Consider the following 22,791-nt stretch of genomic DNA (forward strand, 5'->3'; position numbering starts at 1 on the left):
GCATTCTTTGTAGCTGCTCCTTGTACAAATTTGTTGCAAGTTTCACCAATGTTCAAGTACTTGCAATAAACAGATTTTTTTGGAAGTCATTCAAATCATTTATTAAAAAAATCTAGCAATGAGTTGCATAACTTTCCAAGCTGTTATGAGACCTTTATTTTAAAAATAACTTTTGTATTATTATTCAAAATAAATAAATAAAATTGTATGTGGTACCATCTGTTATGAGATTTTGTTATAAAAACTTTTTCTATTAAATAATTATATAATTAAAAATATATAAAGATTTAATTTTGAGGGTAGAGATGCATTTTATAAAATAAAACTCATCTCTACCCTCAAAATTAAGTAAATGCTAAGAAGTAAAATCTTCCCTAAGCATGGTATGACACATTACCACACTTTCTCTCTCCAACCCCTTGACTTTTCACAACCAAAATTTAATAGTATGAAAATCCGAATCTACCGGCAAAATATAAATTTAAATTTTTATTAGTCTTTATTTTGACATCAACAACCAAATTCCAAACCAAAAGCCGACCCGTCTTAGGGGAATGACTATTTCCCCTCTCCTCGAAACTCGAAACTGAGTCAGAACGGAACTAAAGACAAAATTCGCTAATTGGCAAGAAAATTAACGAGGGGACGAAATAAAAAGGAGGGGAGCAAGAACAGAGGGGTCGTTCGTAACTCCCGCCTCTATTCAGACTCGAAGCCTCTACGCTGCCGACTGGATTCCGAATTGACTCCGTCCTCTGACACCAATCCTTGTTGAGGTATGATGACCACTTATTTGTAAACTCTCTCTCGGGTTCATAAATTCCTAATTTAGTATGTACTATCTCTGTCCATGTTATCCTGTGTAACTGTTCTTTATTGTCTCGTAATAAATTCTGTTTGTTACTTTAACTGGTGTCATTTATTCGAATCTCGCCTCTGTCTTATCAACGAGGTCACTCTCCTCCTCCACTCGACCTGACAAGCAATTAGTTCCAGACTGGACAGCCATCCTTGACAGTGGGCAGGTTTTACCGACCTGTTGACCGAGAAAAAGGAGGTCCGACTCCATCCGACCTCCCGGTGAACCCACAAATTGGTGTCAGGAGAGGGGTTCAAACCCATGCCCTCCTATGAGGACCAGACTTGTCTCCTCCGCTACAAGTCGGCCTACCTCGCCCAAAACTAGCGATGCAAGCTAGAGAAATAGTAACCTTGTAATAAACGGCCTTCCGGCAGAAACAACAAGGGTACTACGATACTACGATTATATTTGTCTCTTACCCATCTCTACACCTTTATCCTTCCTTATCTAATCTCCTCCTCCTTTTCAGACTGATGGCTACGAGAGAACAGGAACGGATCCTTGCCTCCTTGCTCAGTTGCCCAATCTGCTACGAGCTCGTGGGAGCTCCTGTTTATCAGTGCTCAAATGGACAACTCGTTTGTTTCCGATGTCGACCCCGCATCATGGAATGCCATATGTGCCGCGAGACTCTAGGACATATTCGGAATCTCACGGTCGAACAGATTGCCACCTCCCTACGATTGCCATGTATCCATCATCCTTATGGATGCGAGGAACAGCTAATCGAATCGGCTCAAGCAGCTCATCAGGAGCATTGTCCCTTTAAGCCGATCCCATGCCCTCTACACGAGGTGGACTGCCCGTGGGAGGGACCCATCGATAAGGTGATCACGCACTTCCAGGGGGGCCATCCAGAGATCCGGGTTCTTAATAGATCCATGTTGCTCTTCCTAGGATTGTGTGCCGAGGGGCCAGGCCCTCATATTTGGGCCAGTATCCTATCATGCTTCGAACAAAAATTCCTCCTTCTAATCATCCAAAATCGTTTGGAGAATTCCAATGTTACGATAAAAGTCTACCTCCTCACTCTCTCCTCTGCAGCTTTCACTTACCTTATCACCTTCAAAAAGGGACCACAGTGCTTACAATGGAGTTTGTCCAATATTCCGCAATTCGGCCCTCGTAACAACTATGCATTCAATCATTCATGTTTATTGACTGTAAAATAATTTACAATTCCCTGTACCTGCCAGAGGCACAACCAGGGAGAAAACATACAATTACAATAGTTTACAATTGAAATAGTACTGAACATGGACGAGTACAGATGCAACAGAGTGGGAAATCACAGAAAAATGAAAGTACAGTATCCGCGCGTCAGCTTGATGCCCAGAGAGGACGTACACAAGAGAACAGGGGGGCAGTGCTTATGCCCGAAGTGGGAGACTTATCCCAGCCTGAAAAGGAGAGGCTCAGGGTTAATCAAAACCCCTTCAGAGATATTGAAGGGAGGGGAAGAACAATTGGCCCGTACCCAAAAGCCCGTGAGGTAAGTCAATTAGCTTCTCCCTGCAAGCTTCTCCCAGGAGAAGTTTGCAGTTGGTCATTACACAGTTTTCTTTGCTATGTTTTTGAAAATATGATAAATTTCCTGGTTCTTCCAAATATCGTGTAGGCCACATGGCCAAGTAATGTTTATCTCGCTCAAGAGAAGACAAAGTTCGTTCCTTTCACTGCTGGTTATTGGACAATCGTAAAAATAGTGGCTTGCGTCATCCTTGATCATACAGATTGGGCAGTTCTCGTTGGTGCGGTCTGTGAATTGGGCAAGATAACTCGCAAACTTTCCATGGTTGCTCAAGAATTGCGATGTGAAGTGATTAGGGGTGTACCAGTCGATTTTTAGGAATTGATTGATGTCGGGTATAAACCGATAAGTGATATGATTGTTATATTCATTCCAGCGTAACTGCCAATTATTGATGGCCTCCTCCCAAAGGAGTCTTTTCAGGGTGCCCTTGCTGATCCTGTTATAATCAATAGTGATGGTGTTGTCTAAGGCTGCTTCTTTTGCAAGGGCATCTGCCTGCTCGTTTCCCCTCGTTCCCTGGTGAGAGCGCACCCAGCTGATCTGAATATGATTAGGGGAGGTGTCTATTTTGTTCCTTATGTTCACAGCTAGTGGATGTAGCTTGTCAGAATAGATAAGATTGAGGGCCGAGAGTGAGTCTGTGACGATACCGATTTCTAAGTTGTTGTAGGTGTTATCTGCCCAGTCCAGGGCCTTGCAGATTGCCAGGAGCTCGGCCTGGAAAACGTTGCAGTTATTGTGCAGCCTGTGTTTTTGATGGTGGATTTCTTGATTATCATCACATGCCACGAAGGCACAGCCTATTCCACCTTCAATGCCAGAGCCATCGGTATAAATTATGATTCTAGCTGCCCTCTGGTGGTCAGGGTTGCAAGAAGTGTTTGCATAGCTGTAGATGGTGTCACAGTAGGGGTGGTCTTTTTCCAGGTCCTTTGTTTTGAAGATGGTACTGCCAATTTGGATATCTTCGCCCATTTTTGCTTGCTGCATCTTACGTTTTCATGTGATGTCAATGTTGATGGGCATTTTGCGTGCAATAACTTGTATGCTGTAGTTATTAGTAGTCCGATAGGCCTTCGTAAGCAGCATCAGAGCACGTCGCTGCGCGGACACCAATTCTCTCTTCGGGTGAACCTTAGAGGCTGCCCAGCCCCAAGTGCCGCACCCGTATTTGATGATAGGATTAAAAATACTGTCGTAAATAGTTGAAAGGGCCGCAGAGGAGAGGCCCCGATCTCTCCTGGCCACCTGGGCAAACGCCTGAAAGATCATGCCAGTACGGCTTGTAACTTGCTCTATATGAGCATCCCACGAAAGTCTGTGGTCCATACTATGCATTGTACCCTCCTTTGGAACTGGCTGCCAAGACCGTCTATTCTTTCAACACCTTTAATAATGTTAAATTCATGATTTCAGTCATCCCCGCCGACTCGAATTAGTAATACTAATCCTTTCCTGGTCCTTCCAGACATGGCCGCTGATAATGACTGGTGGGATGCTCTGATCCCCACACCACCTACTCCATCCCCTTCCCAACTGGCAGAAGTTAATGCTACCACCTTACAAGGGGCGCTGGATTACAACAAACATGACGTCGACGAGGGGCGACCCCAGCCACCCTCGTCCTCCCAGTGGGACATAAATGTCCTCCGGAGCTGGAGGACGCTTATCGGGAAGAGATCGAGCAAGTCAAGGCATATTATACGCAACTGACCGACCTATACCGCAACTGACTGATCCTGGTTCACACCGCCCGGGCTCCTCTTTTCCCCTCAGCGGGGGATCAATCGGATCGTTCCAGGAGGGCCTCCAACCGTAAACCCCGACGCCGGCCACCCTCCTAGATGAGGAAAACTGTATGCAACTTCTTCAATGCACCTTGTGTACTGGGATATCTATATCCTTATATAGAAAAATGCAAATAAATATTACCCTTACCTCTTCCAACTTGTATATCTTCCATTCTTTTCGAACTCATAGCATGTGACCGCGAATAAAACATATCTTACGAGTAAACCTGCGGGCAAGGAAAACGTGAGTATGCGATTAATCACGAATCTGGAGTTATTTCTTGTTTCTCTCACCTAAAGTTCTGTCTTACCTAGGTAGCTAACCGAGATCATCATGATCTATCTACAAATCAGCATCCTTTACCTATGCTGCACTATATTGGAAACGGCCGCAGAACCAATAACCTTCACGAAAGGAGTAATTTTCTTGCACCAAGGAAATTTCCTCATGACCTCCAGTCATTGGACTTTAGTTAATGATTTTACGTTTGAACATCTCAATCAACAAATACAATTCGTCTCCGAATCACTCGATTATTTGGAAGCGTTAATCGAACGACAAAACCTTAACCTCTCCAAAGGCACAGCCCCTACCGAACGGAGACTCCCTACAAAGGGCTTCGAACTAATCAAAGCCTCTTTCCGTAATTATCAAAGGAACTATCGCGAACTCCTCTCACTCGTCACTCTCAATACCACGAGAAATAAGAAACGAGGTTTAATCGACTTTGGGGGAAAAGCTCTTAAATTCCTCTTTGGAACTGCTATATCGGAAGAAGTGGAAGCTCTTAACACCGAGACTGGAACCCTTAAACAACAAAATGACGGCATAATACACCTCCTCCAATCACAAACTACCCTACTTAATGATACGCTCAACATCAGTAAAAACAACCGACATCAGATCTACATCATATACAAGCAAATAGAAAACTTTGGGGAGCTAATAAATGTCTACCAGATTAACCTCGCGTACGAAATTATCTTATGAACCATTGAATCTTCTGTTCAAGAACTCCATTTCCAACTACTTGAATTACGCGAGGTGATTGACATATTAGAGCAAGGAAGAATAAACACTTATGTTATCCCTCGAGAAATTATGTACCGCACGCTCTGTGATATCCAAACCCAACTTCCACAGGGTTATGCAATGATCGAACCCATCCTTGAAGACACGTTGTTTAAATACTATCAGTGGATTACCACCATCGCCGTGGCCCTACCGGGCAGACTGAGTTTTTGCCAAAATTCCTTTGATTACGCTCAGTGGGTACTTTGACATGTATGAGATCTTCCAATTTCCCACCTATATCCCTACGATACAGACCTTTATACAGGTCCAAACTACCTATCCGGTCATCGCTTTATCGATGGACCGACAGGCCTACATGCTTCTACAACGTCATGACCTCATCACTTGTCAAACAGCTCGTTTCGCTACATGCTCCTTAGACGTACCTATATAACGAGCCCCTCAACAAAGTTGCTAGTATTCACTATTTAGCAAAAACGAAGAACAGATTAAAGACCTTTGCACCCGACAAATCGTCGTTAAATACACGCCAATCTTTAAGAAAATAAATCGACAAGGCATATGGATTTATTCCACTCTGCAACCACTTATCCTTACGATCAAATGCCCGACACAGTCTCTAAAGTCACCCTTTTTATCGACTATTCAAAAATTAAATGGTACTGGAGTAGTTAAACTCCCAAAGGCATGTACTGGCTATTTGCCCGGAATCATCCTCACACCACATTTCCAAAGACAATCTACAATACACCTAACCATGGAACAACAATTGATCGTTCCACCTATCGAGCAAATTATCAATCAAACGGAGATACAAGTACTACAAAAACATCTTGTACTCTCACACGAGTCTGACCTACTAAAGATATCTGGAAATACAGACATCCAGCTAGCAGATCACTCACTGAAACACGTCCAGTACGATCTCGACCATTTGTTACGAATATCAACAAAACCTCCACCAACATCCCACTTGCCGTTAATGACAATTCTCCTTAGTTGTCTTGGGACAACCATATTGTTAATTTGCACCCCCTTTCATCTTTTGTTATTATCTACGACGACGAAGATCTAGAGTAACAAACCAACGGCCCGTTGCAGAAATTAAAGCGGAAACCATCCCCCTCGACGGGATAGAAGAACCCAAGCCACTTCCGAGAACGGCCGAACCAACTTCCTGTGAAGAAACCAAGCCCTGGCCCACCCAAGCTTCCATTGTTCAAACTTATTAACCGCCATCTTTAACTATTTTCTGGAGTTAACTTTCACAACTTTTATACATTCATAAACTTATACAAGATCGCAAATTTTATACTAACCCTTATTTTATTACTATATTATACGTTTCCAATTAGCGGAAATAGGTTATTGCTTAATACTAATACTTTAATCCTTTTTATTTTTTATTATTTTACTTAATTATCTTAATGATTAATAATAGTCCCGAGAGAGAGTACGGTAAATAAACTGTAAAACCATGCATACCTCCAACGTACCCGAGGGACAAAACTTTAATCTCTATACTCTAATTTAATATTACTTTTGTACCTATAAGAACAGGACCAGCCCTGGCCGACCGAAGAAACCTCACCCGAAAATCTACAAGTCTTCGGCTACTTTGACTCTCCATTCCCCAACTCCGAGATTTATTAAGATACAAGGAAGAAACTGTTATTCACTCACCTGAGGATAATCTCCTAGTAAGAAACAACCACATACCTCCTTAATTCCGATATAACCGATCATCGAACAGGACAACACGCACCAAAGAACAAAGAACGGTTAACCTACAGACACACATAACTCACTTCAAACTGCACCGTTGACCTCACCCTTCACCAGTCACCAAGAAGACTTCTGAACCCCGGAAATCTTATGTTAGCCTCGTACTAAAAACTAATAAATAACTTCTTGTATCGCAGGATACCCAGAATTCTAACACTACAATATTTAAATAACTTCGTTTTATATAATCCCCACCATTTTACGCAAGTACTTAAAGAGAGAAAATCTCTCTCTAAAAAAAAAATAAATAAATAAAAAAAAAAAAAAAAATTGAACTTGCCCTTTTAGGACAAGTACGATTTTGGAAAGCCTGCAGTGATGTGAAAATCCGAATCTACCAGCAAAATATACATTTAAATTATTATTAGTCTTTATTTCGACATCAACAACCAAATTCCAAACCAAACGCCGACCCGTCTTAGGGGAATGACTATTTCCCCTCTCCTCGAAACTGAGTCAGAACGGAACTAAAGACAAAATTTGCTAATTGGCAAGAAAATTAACGAAGGGACGAAATAAAAAGGAGGGGAGCAAGAACAGAGGGGTCGTTCCTAACTCCCGCCTCTATTCAGACTCGAAGCCTCTACGCCGCCGACTGGATTCCGAATTGACTCCGTCCTCTGACACCAATCCTTGTTGAGGTATGACGACCACTTATTTGTAAACTCTCTCTCGGGTTCATAAATTCCTAATTTAGTATGTACTATCTCTGTCCATGTTATCCTGTGTAACTGTTCTTTATTGTCTCGTAATAAATTCTGTTTGTTACTTTAACTGGTGTCATTTATTCGAATCTCGCCTCTGTCTTATCAACGAGGTCACTCTCCTCCTCCACTCGACCTGACAAGCAATTAGTTCCAGACTGGACAGCCATCCTTGACAGTGGGCAGGTTTTACAGACCTGTTGACTGAGAAAAAGGAGGTTCGACTCTGTCCAACCTTCCGGTGAACCCACAATAGTATCAATGTCTCTTATATACAAGTTACTGTGCCAAATTTTGTTACTTAATTTTTTTCACCCATCCTGAGTTATTAAACAAAACAGATGCAAACACAGACATATCCACAGAATTTGTTTTGCCTTTTTGGGTTCAGGGTATCTCAAAACATGGAGATTTGTAAAACTCAGAGGGTCAAATTTGACAAAATTGCAATACTTTTCCTTGTTATATATACATAACAGCCAGGAAAGTAAAATGATATTTTCTAACTACCCTCCTGTTGAGAAAGTGTAATTGAATGTGAAGGTAAATATTTTGATGAATAAAATTAGTTTAAACAAAAAATACAAGCATTTTTATTCACATTTCAAAAACATTATTTATTTAGTTACCTGATACTATTTCACTAATATTTAACTACCATTAATAATATAATAGTGTGCATGCATATGTATATCAAAATATATATAATAGAAATTAAAATATCCAAAAACAATTATAATGAAATAAAAAAGTTAAACTGATAAATTTTAAAAACTATATTTAAAAATTTAATTATAATCTATCTATCCATACAGAATATGCTAAGGCAAAATCTATTTCTAATTCATTAAGATATTTGTGTGCAAATTACATTTATGTTTTACATATCATTTTAAAGCTTATTTAATTTAGATTAGCCCTATTACATCTATTTTATTAATTTTATTTAGAATAATTAGAAGCGAAAATATTTATAATTTTGTTCTTGTCCTAGTGGCACTCCTCACTGCCATTCTACATTTATCCCTGCCATTATTGAACATATCCCTGTCCAGTGTGAAAACACTTCTGAAAATAACTTCAAGATGACATTCTTTCATTAATTTCCAATTATTTTTTATTTTTTATGTTATTAACAGAAAGATTATCGTAAATTAAATTTTGGTCAGGAGGAATGATATTTGTTTTGAATAAAATGGTACATAAATGAAGAACTCTTACAGGTAGGTAAGAAAAAACAAAACACCATGTTTAATTAAATACTGTCAAATTAATTTGCATGCAGAAATGAACACTTAACTTTGAAGGTATTTATATGAAAAAAATGTCATATACCAAGAAATTTTATAAGTTACAATAATAAATTTTATGTAAATAAATTTATTTGTTTTTTCATTTCTTCTATTTATTTCTTATTTAACAATAATTTTTTCAGCAAATACCTTGCTGAGTACAGCCAGTTATTCAGATTTATCCAACTTAATTATAATTTAAACATTTTATTCTAATATTAAAAGTTCTATTATACTGTATATATTCTATTCTAATCTGTTGACTGAACTTTTATAAGCAAAACACAGTCCAAATACTTGATCAAAAATGCTTGCATGTTGGCTTTCTAAACTAAGCAGTTATTTCAGTTTATAACAATATTTCAAATGTTTATATTATCCAAAAAATATGTCTGAAGATAAAATCTATTAATCCTAATTAATAACTAGTTTTTGTTTGAAGTGTTCATATCAATTTCATGTTTTTTTTTTTTGGTGTGAAAATGAGCCTTGCATATCAAGATAAGTTTTCATAATTATTTAATACAAATTTGTTGTCTGGAAAAATTAAGATTCTTAGATATCTAGCATAAAACATTTACAGAATCATTTAACATTTTACTTGTAAAAAATAGCACGTTTAAATAATTTTAACTGAAAAATGTAAGACTTACGAGAAAGAACTTCCAACCAAACATTCCGGTAACTACTTCCTACAGTATTAGTAGCTATGCAAGTATACCATCCTGCATCATCATATGTAACATTTTCAATTATTAACACATTAGGATTGGGCACAGTATTATTCTGAAATTTTAACAAATACATAAAATTTTACATTATTTTTGGATTCAAAATTTATTTATCTCACTTACCATTTATTTCCAGAAAGCAAAAATATAATAAAACAATTATTTAATCTTTTATTGCAAAATTTAATTTTTTTGATTTCATATTTTTAAAAAGTGCATGTATTGAATTATTAAATGTTTAGTCATAACCAATAAGCAATATTTGATTTTAGCCAATTGATTTTAGTATTATCAATATGCAATTTTTATTCAATAATGATGTTTCACTTTGCTATAATAAATTTACTCAAATCAAAATTATTACATAACTTCAATAAAATATAAAAATTTTACCCGTAATATTTTCACATAAGGCATTCCATCATCATCCCAGGTGCCATTAATACTGTAACGCTTTACCCACACCACAAATGGATGAAATCCACTTATAAAAAGACATTGAAATTTAACTGTTTCACCCAAATAAGCAGTTTTATTGGATGGATAATTTTCTTTAAAAATGGGTTTATGTGGAACAATTTCTGTAATTTAAAAGTCATTTGAATGAATATAATTATTCAAAATAAACATAATCAACAACTAATATGTTTAAAAGTAACTTAAAAATATGTAAAAATTAAAATAAATGTTAAAAACTTCAATGCATTTAAATAACTTTTCATAATGAAAAAAAAAATATTTTTCAATGAGATCTGAAAAGTAATTATGTTCTATATATATTTAAATATATGAATTTATATGTAATATTAAAGAAGTCTGTCTCTGATTGTCTTTGTGGCATGTTCCCCTAAGTTTTTGGAAAATATTCTTAGTATGTTTCACCATTCAACTTTCAAAGCAATGGATAGTTAAACTTAGTTCTTAGAGTAATCTTTTCATGCACACATACATAATTCAATTTGTCCCAGACATTCCCTACAGGTCAGGATTCCAGACTAGTCAGCCTAATTTTCAATGCATATGTTCTCAAAATCAATCTGTAACAACTTGATATGTGGTACTGGTGATAAATAAAGATCTTTCCCAAACAGTTACTACATTTGTATTGCATAATTGTCCAGGACATCTAGGTATACTTTATCATTAACCTTTGTTCAAAATGACTAATGGATTTAAGCCAAACCATTATGTTGTTTCTGTTAAACTGTTAAAGACAGCTGCACATCCATAGTAACCCAGATCACACAGAATTTTGTGCATTTTACAAGTGCACACATTAGTCCCAAAATCTCTACATAGGTTGAGTGACTAAAGACCATGCTTATGGAAATTATATTAATATTTAAGAAAACTAATGATTTTTATTTATTTGAGAAATGCTGGTATTCCAATTCCAACAAATACATTAAAGTAAAATAAAAATGCAATGCAATTAAATCATTATTAATCTTATTTAAAAAAAACACCAATGCAGAATTGCAGAGTTCTACAATCCTTTGAAGAAATCTCTTGTAATGTTCTGTTAGCTTCAGTGTTTACTGGATCATTTCTTGACAGATCCAGTCCTTTCAGTTTATTTTTGCATATCACATCATTCATTCATTCATTTTACTTACAGAAAAGTAAGAGTGCACTCCCAGTTTTCCAAGGTACTGATAGCATTAGTATAAAGGATTGTATACAGCACACAATAAATAAAAGTATGTAGAAAAACAATGAATGAAATATAAAATCAAAATATATAAATGTACTGTACAATGTACAAAAACAAATACATACAGGGAAGTAGAATACAATAGTCATATGTCACTTCAACAAAAACATAGTTTATCAAGAAGAAAAAAACTCTTGAAATACGGCTTTTAGAACATTATAGAAGATCATCATTTAATATGCACTTCCACCAAAAGAAAAATAATAGCTAGACTTAAAATCTATCTATCTATGGCCAATGATGCTTTCCACAAAGTTGATGATGTCTCTTTGTTTTCATCAGTACCTACATTCAAACTTACCATAATTATTAAAATTATACTTTTAAATAAAAATTTCTCCTGCATATCATTATATGGGTTAGAGGAGCAATTGACCTCATTGATATTCCTTGTTTCCATCACCACAATATACTCAGCACTATACCTCAGTTATGAAGATGACATACTCATAGCATAGAAACTTGTGATAAGTAATTCTTTTGTTTGTAAGCTCAATAGTATTTATCTTTCCATCAAATTTACAGCTGAAACTAAAACTACATAAAATCATCTTTTTAGATTTACCTATTTTTTGTAGAGTCAGTAGCTTGGCATATGACATATACCCAAGTTTAATGCCTTATCTATCATCACCTGTGTGACTTTACCACTGCTAAAATACAAGAATATGGCTATAAGTACTTTAATTTACAGAGCATACCTCTTGACATTGTTTTCAAAACTGTTACAAGAGTTAGATATTATAGTTCCTGTATAGTATGTTTAGTGTAAAGCCTGCAATTTCCTTCTTTGCTTACACTAAACATACTATTCTATGTCTATCCCCGACATCGCACAATTTCTTTAAAACTTGTCACACTGTTTAAAAAATATAAAGGTACTACTACTAATTGCCCCTATTACCTATTTTAAAGAGATTAGTAATCATGCACAGGACACATCATCACATTCTGGAACATTCAGCAATCCCCACTTGTCTCCTACTCATAACTATATCCTTTACTATATTGGTGTTTCTATAAAGAAGATTAAAAAAGAAATCAGTGAACAACACATCATTATCAATAATGCTAACAAAATACATTTTGAAAGATGGTTTTATCCCACATTTGGATGTTGCTTTACTTAGCAGTCTGCCTGACTCAGAAAGTTTTCATATGGGAAATCTTACTGATTACACAGTTAACAACCATACCATGCTTCCACCTGATTTTTGGCTGGCCTTAAATGATTTAATATGTAAAGTTTGTTTTAGCACTTTTAACTATATAAATATAGCAAATTTTAAAGTGTTTTTATTACATTTTCCTTTCTGGTTGATTTAATTTTAAAACTTCATTTGATACACATGGATTTAATCTGTAATGTATCTGTCATTCTACAATGTGCTCTTGAGGAAAACATCTTTATAAATATTGAAAATATTACAGCTTTAAATCTATTTTTCCATATATTTTATTACAGTATTTAACAGCAGGTTATCTTCTAAACAAACTGTACAAAGTGCAATCACAATAAAACAACGCACACAAAACTATATGTACGAGATGGCTTGGTAAGCTGAGGAAGAAAGCAATAGGCTTTATGAGGTACAATGATGCCAAAGAGGGTCAGCAGTGGAAGCAGCATCAGGTTAAATGAGGTGCATTGAACCTTTACAAGCAAGTCTTTATTAGCCATTGAGAGTTGCATACGTATCCTGTGACTTAATAAAATCACTTATATCAATGAGAATCAGGTTGCTGAAATGCCAAATATGGACTAACTGGTTATATGGAACTCTATCATCAATATGCACTAGTATTCTAACTCTCTTAATCAAATCATTTTCAATTCCTATTCAAGGTATGGCCTTGATCACAGTTCTATGAGTCTATTTATAGGAAGGTTTATGACAAGTTCATTATGTAGTACCTCATTCACTATCCACAAAATGTATCTGGATATTACCAACAGTGCAGCATATATTATTGCAATTGATGAATCAAAAACATTACTTTAATAATTATTAAATTTAATTTTAATTGCCATATTATATAAAATCTCATCAAAATAATTCAAATTTATATTTAATATATTACCTTGAACTTCTAATGTATATGTGAAGTTAATACTTCCTAAAGCATTTGAAACAATGCAGGTATAATTTCCAGCATCAGATGACATTAAATTATCCATTTGCATTGACCATTTCTTATATGTTACCTAAAAATTACACATTATTCTTTAATTAAAATTTGTAATAAATATGAAAAATTTTAAAAATTTGGCAACATATTCACCTTATTGTTTAACTTTCTAGTCACAGGTCTATTATTTTTTACCCATACTAGCTTAGGTGGAGGATTTCCAGCAGCTTGACATTTCAAGGTAACAGAACTTGCAGCAGGTTTCACTATTAGCTGAATCATTCTTTGATGAACAAAATAAGGAGCTAAAATCAAAATATTAATATGTTTATAAATTTAATTAATAAATTATATTTTCTAATATTGGTCAAAGTAAATAAATATAGTATTTCAAATTTATATATATATATATATATATATATATATATATATATTTTTTTTTAATCTTAAAACCTCATTTGGTAAGCATACTTAATTGAAAATTTTTTATTGTATTTGTATTTAGAGAGAGAGAATAATGGTAAATCTTCAAATATTTACAGATTCACATACTCAGATTTACACATTACACATACTACATTTACAGATTTGGAGTTACATGAAATTATATATATATATAATAAATAAATACTATATTTAGTATTTTACATTATATTGTTTTTAATTTGTGTAAATTAAGTATTCTTACTGTGAATCTAAAAATCATATCTAATGTTAAACTTATATGAAAATATTCTTAAGAAAACTTAATTTTATTTTTAAAAATGAAATTTATCAAAAAATTATTTTAAAACAATTGAACTTCATTAACATAATTGTTTCCCAATAGCCCATCAAATGCCATATGGATTTATTACACTTTTTTTAAACACAAAATTCTGTTTTAAATGAAATAATGATCACTCAAGGCTGTGGGCCCTGCTGCCTGTTTTCAAACCTCTTTAGTTATTTTTTTTCAAACAAATGAAATACATAAAACATTTCTTTATTAATAAGAAGCAATATTAAAGTGTTTTTTTTGTTAGTAAAAATAACATTTATTTTAGGTTATTTTAGGAAAAAATTCCCAGCCACCCTCCCTCTCAATGGTCCTGATTATCAACAACTATAGTTTATTTTTAAGAGAATGAATTTTTATAACTTTTTCTGAATTTTCTCAATTATTGTATATGTGATTTGGAGTTTCTAATTAATTTGGAGAAATGAATAAATCAATTTGTTTGGGTTGTTTGTTTCATTTGTTTTTATAATGACCATGTTAATTTATATACATAATTATATGTAAATAAACTTAGTAATTACAAAACAGATGAAAACTAAGGAGCAAGAAATACACAAAAATGATCAATGTTATAAGATGACAAAAAATAGATTGAGAATCACTGTTTTTTTGATTTCAAAAACAGTCTTAGTGACAGTGCAAGAAAATTATTATTATATCCAAAATGTAATATAAATAAACAAATATTAATTACCTGATTCATTTCCAGAACTGTTGCTATTTTTAACTATAATATTTTCCTCCGTTATTGGTTGATCTTGCATTAAGGGTTCTAATAAACAAAATATTAATTAAAAAGTTTTAAAAATAATTATATTTATTGTCAGTCACTTTTACTACTAAATCATCAATATTATGTCTTTTATAGATGTTTAAATTTAATATCCTAAAAAAATAAATATGCTTTGCAAAGATAATATATTCCAACTCATCATGTCATTGATCCAGATACAAAACATCTTTTAATAAATTAAAAGATGTTTTGTCCTCTGAATGACTACTTACATATATTATGACTGTTATTTATCAATAATAAATATAAGTTTTTCATAATTATTTTTTTTTTACTTATCATGGTCCATATAAAATTTTTATTATGCACAAATTATTCAAAGAAAACTGTTCATTTTGTAAAAATATTAATATAAAGATTCTGAGATACATCTGAATATGATTCCACTAATGTCATAACTATCAACTGTAGATATATTATATATGCACAAGATATATGTACAACATATAATGAACATATGCTTAAATTTCTAATTAATAATTATGCAAAGCACCCCTCATAAAATGAACAGTTTATAAAAAATATTAATTATTATTTCTTTGATATACAGTATTTATGAACTATTAAAAAATATTTGCCATTATTCAAAATAATATAGAACTAGACTTAAAAGCTAAATAAATATTGAATATACGGGGAGTACTATATATTGTATTGTGTAGGAAGAAAAAGCAAGGAAGTATATAACATTTTTATATTTTAAGGTTTAAAATGAATTTTTATTAGAAAAAAGTATTATATGTAACTGATAAGCTAAAATAATAGTTGACATGAATGTAAATTAAATACTTTCACATAAAAATAAAAAATACAATTAAAAACATCATTATATTGCTCCATAATTTTCCAATATCAGAGCAATTTCACATAAAACATAGAAAATAATTCTAAATATAGTATAATCTGTAAGAATATAAAAATATGTGAAAGCCAAAAAACTGCACTTATTTCAGTATTATGATTATACTTGAAAAGTTGAGATACAAATTTTCTTTAAAAAAAGAACTAAAAAGATGACGGTTTTATTTTTATGCATTTTTAGGAGCAAAATTTCATCATTTTATTGTGCATAAAAGTATATGTAGAACATGTAAAACTCAAAAACATGATAGAAAATTCAAATCAGCTACTTTTGGAATCTGATCCATCAGTTTCATAGTTATACCTGCAAACATACAGTCATTCTACATGGTCTGTCATAGATAGCATGAAGAAAGTAAATCTGTGAACTGTGAAAGATTAAGAAAAAAAATTAATTAAAACTACGTAATGAAAATTTTAGATTAGATCATTATTTCAATTTCAGAAAATATTAGTTTACAGTTGCACTCTAATGAGTTGCATTTTCACAATAGGAATTTCTACTTGGAGTAAGTATATTGAAAATAATAATAGTTAAAGTTAATTCTAATTTTTTGATTTTATGAAAATGACACCAGAATTATTCAATAAAATTTTATCAATAGTGGAATAAAGACTTCTTTATGTTACTGGTTTTGTAAAATGAGATTTCACAAAACTCATTTTTCATTGGTTATCGACTTTGTTTCCATATTCAGAATCAGAAACCTTTAAGATTTTTCAACTCTATTTTCCGAGATGTTTCTTACTACGGAAATAGAAATTTTCTGTTTTCTTATTCTCCTTTCCTTTTCTACTGTAATTTTCTGCAAATGAGAACCTCACTTTACTAGTCTGTTTCTAAGATAAAAAAATTCTACAAATTTTATTAATTCATGATTAATTAATCAATGTTTTTCATGGATTTTTATCCCTTATATTCAGGTCAATATGGTATATAAAAATATAAATACACTTACAACATTATAAAATGAAACAGAACTTCATTGGAAAGTAGATATTGTTTATTTAATGAAATACCAATGATTGCCTTAAAAATCAGGCTATATAGCCCGATTTTTAAGGCGATCGTTGATGTCATCGATTAGTGATGTTTATTTATATTGTTCTTAAAATCATTGTTACTCAATTGATTTTTTCTTAAAAACCACAGCAAGAAATTTAAATGAATTGAAATCCAAAATCAGTTACAAATTATTTGACTGTTGATACTGGAATCAAATTTAAAATTTAATTTATAATTGAAATTTATTGATAATTTCAAAGTCTGTCAAGCATTGAGCCATTAATTTAATGAACATTTTAGGACAATATTTACTTCCAATTACTTATTTAAAAAAATTTTTTTAATTAAAAATTATTTTAAGTTACTACTGAGGGCGTGTTCTTAGAGAAATTATTTAACAATATAAAGAGTTAAATCAAGAGACTTCATAACAAATATAATAATCACTTCACGCTGACTTTTGTTAATATTATAAGTTACACTTACGTGTTGTGGCTAGGGATTGCAATTGCTGGATTCCTCATCCAGCAATCCAGCTGGATCCAGCACACTCTTCAGCCTGCTGGATCCACAAATACTCAATTAACTTTCTAAATAATGGTGCAAAAGTCTACATTGTCGAGGTTGCCGCTTTGCTATGTGCGCTATCGCTCAGCAGCGAAAGTGACGTTGCCGTTCAGTGTGGGACGTGCTACACCCCCTCTCTATACTGCACCACCTGCCCTTTTACCTTTGCTGATCTAATTGCCATTTGACTTTCTGCTCTCGCTAAATAAAGTGTCTTCGCGCTAAATAAAATAAGTAACTCCTCTCCTAGTCCTGGTGCATAATTCTAATTTACAGTCGGTTGTGACGTCAATGAATCACGTGACGGAACGACTTAGGATTGTTTGATGACCCCAAAATCAACTAGCGTAGAGGCAGAAAGGACCTTCTCCGCAGCAGGATATATATGCAATTCATCAAGAAGTAGGTTGGGAGACAACACCAACAATACCATTTGTTTCTTGAGATCCTACTTCCAGAAAAGTCAAAAAAATAACAGAAATGATTGATTTAATTTTATTTAATCCTTTAAAATACTTTATTCAAGACAAGACTAATATTTTATAACTTCTACTCTAATTCTATTAAGTATGAGTTTTTAACTTTAATTCTATAAGTGGTTAGTGGGCTACGACAGGCAATTTTATTGTAAAAATTAGTGAGAAACTGAGACTACCTAGTTAGTTAAATAGTTAATTAAATTAATGAGTATCAATATCTTAGATATATGATGATATGAATGTATGTGATTCATGATTGTGATGATAATAACTGACTACTACTAATTACTTACTCACTACTTTACAATAACTACATACTAACACTAATAATTAAATTACTTATAAATAACTACAGACTGATATGTAGAGCCTACATAAGAAAACTGGTAAGACTGATAGTCACTTAGCCACTGATTATCCATCCTTACATTATTATAATATATTAGTATAAATTAATTAGTAGTATTACCTTTGCTAGTATTTAACTTAAAGATTACATTAAATGTTTAGTTAGATTATAATTATAAAGTTAATTATCTCTATCTCAAGTGTTAAACCGAACCAAAGTTAAGTTTACTACCTAAATGTGTAAGAAGTTTTACTGATTTATAGTGACCAGTCTAAATAATAAAAGTTTCTTACGTATTTTAAAAAAATGTTTTATTTCTTTAAAAAATACCATAAATTGCTGGATAGATAGATAGATAACACTTTATTGCACCAAAAATACATCTGCACTGGGTCCAGCTGGAATGTTGTTGGTCCAGCAAAAATCCAGCTGGATTGAAAACACTGCTGGATTGCAATCCCTAGTTGTGGCATTACAAACGTTAACACCAATTTAATTTTGAAAATTAAATTGGTGTTTCATCTGGCCTCTTCATTTGAATCAACAAGCTGTTCAAAAGCTAAAAATTGAAAATGATTATATTCAAATTTCACCTGAAGATGGTAGATGTATGCTATCGAAAGTGTTTGTGAACTCATCCAAAATAGTTAACGTTCATAATGCCACAACACGTAAGTGTAACTTATAATATCAAGAGACTTCATTTTCACTAAAAAGGAAATGATGTCAAAATTTTTAATTTCTTCTTTTATAAGCTTTAACTGTGAGGAATAATAATAGCAATAATAATGCTAATGATACAGTAAAACAATAAAATAATTTTGTTACACAAGAAATAAAAAAAAATACTGAAATTGCAAAGGTTTGAACATATATCGTGTAACTCCTTTGTTGCAAGTTGTCATTTTCGTTCACAACACTTCCTACAGGGTGTAGATGACAAGATAGTCAAATGCAGATGAGAGATGACAGTGTATGTTGAATACTTCTCAAATAATAGTGAGGTTGAGGCCAAAGTTTTAAACGTGAAAACGTATGTCAGACATTCAGATCTGCTTTCCTGTGAGCCTAGAAGTTTGACAATGGTGTTTGGAAAGTCAGTGGAATCATGCTCGACATTCCAATTGTCATCGTCAAACTTCTAGGCTTACAGCAAACTGGCACTGAATGTCTGACATACACTTTTTCACGTTTAAAACTTCGGCTTCAACTCGCTAATAACATAATTAATTACAGTTTAGTAGCATCTTGGAAACTTTGTATTAGTAACATTTAAACTACTGCATCAATGATGATAATATTCACTGAATTCTTCAACATTCTACATTGTAAAGTATTAAAAGTGAAAAAGATAAATACAAACCATTAGACTTTGAAAAACAATTTGTATTTTTACATTTAAACTGATATTAGCTAATAGTTTTCAATAATTTTACTATCTTTCAAACCATATAACACTGAAAACATTTAATGACTCCAATATCATCTCTCAGAAATTACTTACACTACAATTTCAATAACAGATTTTTGTTTGCGAGTATTTAAAATACAAAATTGTTTCTTTGAACTTTTTTGTTTTTCTGAATTATCTTTTGAGATACATTAAATACTCTAATTTGACTGAATATATATATTATTTTCTGCATTCTTTTCCTTTTAATTTTGAATCATTTCAATGTAGTAGTAAATACTGTGTCTAGGTTAAAAATTGGTAAAAAAGTACATTCATGTTTTGAAGCAATGGCCACTTTCTTGTTCCAGCCAATCTAAGATAGAGTGTTTATAGAGTCTCATGCAATTCTGGCTTTCACATATTTTACTGTAGTTAAATGTTCATTGTTAACTTACCTTTAATATAAATAGAAAAATTTCGCCAAACTGTTCCTAAATTATTTGTAACTTTACATGCATAAATGCCATTATCTAAAGACTCAACATTTTTAATGGTTAAAACATAACCATTCATTTTGACATGTAAACTGTTACTGGGAATCAATTGATCATCATGATACCAAAGTAAAGTTGGTCGTGGATTACCATAAACAGGACATCGCAACTTCAGTCTTTCTCCTTTTGTTGTTTCTATATCAGTTGTGACATTATCTCTAAATACTGGAGCAGCTAATAAAATTATTCATTATTAAAGTAGAGTTTTTTTTATATAAAAAAAATTAAACAAATGACTCACCTAATGGTCGTTTGCTAGCATCAATAAAAATAAATGTTGATATAAAAAATATATTTTGCAAGAAAAATATTGGTGCAATTGACATTCTTAATTTTCATTGCATTCTAATATAATTTCATAAACTGCAAAAAAAAAAAAAAAAAATTAAAAAAGTCAATTATAATTATGTTTAAAAATTATTTTATTTTATAAATACTTTGTTAAATATAATAATATAAAGTGGCATTTGTTATATATTTTATATAACAAATATCAAACACAAGTTATAAGAAATATCTAATAAATCACGATTTTAAATGTAAATGCAACCAATAAAATTTGAATATCATAAAATTATATTTTTTTAAGAGTCAATTAAATTAAATAAAGAAATCACTTCCTGTTTCAGGAAGTCACATTTATTAACAATCAGTGACTTTATTTACAAAGAAGGCACCAAGTTTAATGATATTACTTTTTGATACATAAGTATTTTTATCATTTACCAGTATAAATCATTATTATTACACATATATCTTGGATATTATTAAAACTAACTTTAAATAATTTAAAAAATTTACTTCAATATGTCTAGATTTTTTAAAATAACATTGATAACATTTGTTTCAAGCAATATTTTGATAGACCATTATATACCACTGCATATAATTTAAGAATATAAGGCAAACTTTATAATTAGACACTTTATTGTTAGACTGCAATACTACTAGAAGTCTATAAAGTATTTAAAATTAATACCAACAAATTCCTTGGTATTAATTTTAAGTTATAGTATCTAGTATATCTGGTTTGAATAGACCAACAGGTATTTTTATTTACCATTAAATATTGATTTACAGATTAATTTGAAACAAAAAATTTTTATTCAAATAATTGTTAGAAAAGACCAAAATAATAATTTTAAAAAATGTCTTCTTAATCTATTCAAACCTTAGTCTTTGCTAATTCAGAAATCAGAAAATTAAACATTTTTTTATATCATCTCATGTATTTTCAATTAATTTTCCAAAAGAGAAAACTTCACTAAAAGAAAATTTCAATATACTCAAAAAGAACTCTTAAGTATGGCTTGTTCTTTTTGTTTTTTTATTTCTATTTCAAATTGTATAAACTCATATAAAGCAGTTTCATAAATATTAATTTATCATAATAAATTTCAATTTAATTTTTAAAAGTATGTATATAAATATTTTTTTTATGAATTCATATTTCAAATACTTTTAATTATAACATTGAAATACTAAACAAAGTTTTTAATTTTCTTTATCATTCTTACAGGATGCAAACTGCAGGATACAGAATATATCAGTTAACTAAGGTGTGTCCTATGAATAACAAACCATTCACATATCGTATTTATTTTTAGTTTATTTAGACCTTTGAAAACAGTTAAAAATAATAATAATAATGTATTAAGACAGAAAATAATTTTAAACAATTAAAGTTGACTGTCCCCAAAATATAAAGGAAGGTTGTTGATATGAAGATACCAGAGGTCAACATTAGCCCAACAGAAACTACTAGAAATGACTGTAGTTGGCTAGATTCACTAATTTAACAATGGACCAAGACCCTAATGTGCTTAAAGATGAAATTCTTGCTCTTACAGGAAGCAAGAGCTAGCGTACGCTTGGTCGCGCTCCCAAGCCCTGCCTTTTTTCCCATGATGCTATGGCCCATTTTTGCTAGGTAAGCTACTCAGACACGAAGCAGCCGCAAACTACACATTTGTTTGCGTAATGTAGTCCACATGACGTGGATTCCACAGATGTGGATTGGCTATAGAACAAAGATTTTATTATAACCTATACTTGTAATCAGTCAGTTTTCATTTCAAACTTCGAAACAGCATGGGAAAAATATGCCTATTAGTTAAGCCTAACTAGGCTTAAGCCTATTTATAAATAAATATTTACTATTTTAATATACAACGTATATACCATTTTCTTTTCAATACTGAATGTATTAATCATAGAATTTTATCAATGTACGTAAATTACATTATTTCTTTTTCGACATGTGGCATGTTTATGTAGTCAACCATTTTCCCTTGCTCTCTCTTGCTAGCGTAATGCTCTCGTTGTTGAATTCTGTGAACAGCGAGAGTACTCTCGTATCACTGCTCTAGCAAAGGAAAAACTATGTGAGCAAGAAGAGAGGGGTGGAGCCTTTGACGTCATCGATTGTGC

General features: G+C 32.3%; 1 protein-coding gene across 1 annotated transcript in view; it reads right to left on the reverse strand.

Moving 5' to 3' along the window:
- LOC136977812 (fibroblast growth factor receptor 2-like) overlaps positions 1-22,791 on the reverse strand; it is a 57,054-nt gene that overhangs the window by 13,556 nt on the left and 20,707 nt on the right. The window contains exons 2-8 of the mRNA XM_067273389.1: positions 20,603-20,724; positions 20,263-20,535; positions 15,054-15,131; positions 13,732-13,883; positions 13,531-13,654; positions 10,128-10,315; positions 9,657-9,789 (exon numbers count right to left, since the gene is read on the reverse strand). Coding sequence (XP_067129490.1) covers positions 9,657-9,789; positions 10,128-10,315; positions 13,531-13,654; positions 13,732-13,883; positions 15,054-15,131; positions 20,263-20,535; positions 20,603-20,687 — 1,033 coding nt within the window. The 5' untranslated portion in view covers positions 20,688-20,724. The remainder of the gene's footprint in view (positions 1-9,656; positions 9,790-10,127; positions 10,316-13,530; positions 13,655-13,731; positions 13,884-15,053; positions 15,132-20,262; positions 20,536-20,602; positions 20,725-22,791) is intronic.

This window comes from Centruroides vittatus, unplaced genomic scaffold (genome assembly GCF_030686945.1).
Source record: "Centruroides vittatus isolate TY-2023 unplaced genomic scaffold, ASM3068694v2 contig_474, whole genome shotgun sequence".
NCBI lineage: Eukaryota > Metazoa > Arthropoda > Arachnida > Scorpiones > Buthidae > Centruroides > Centruroides vittatus.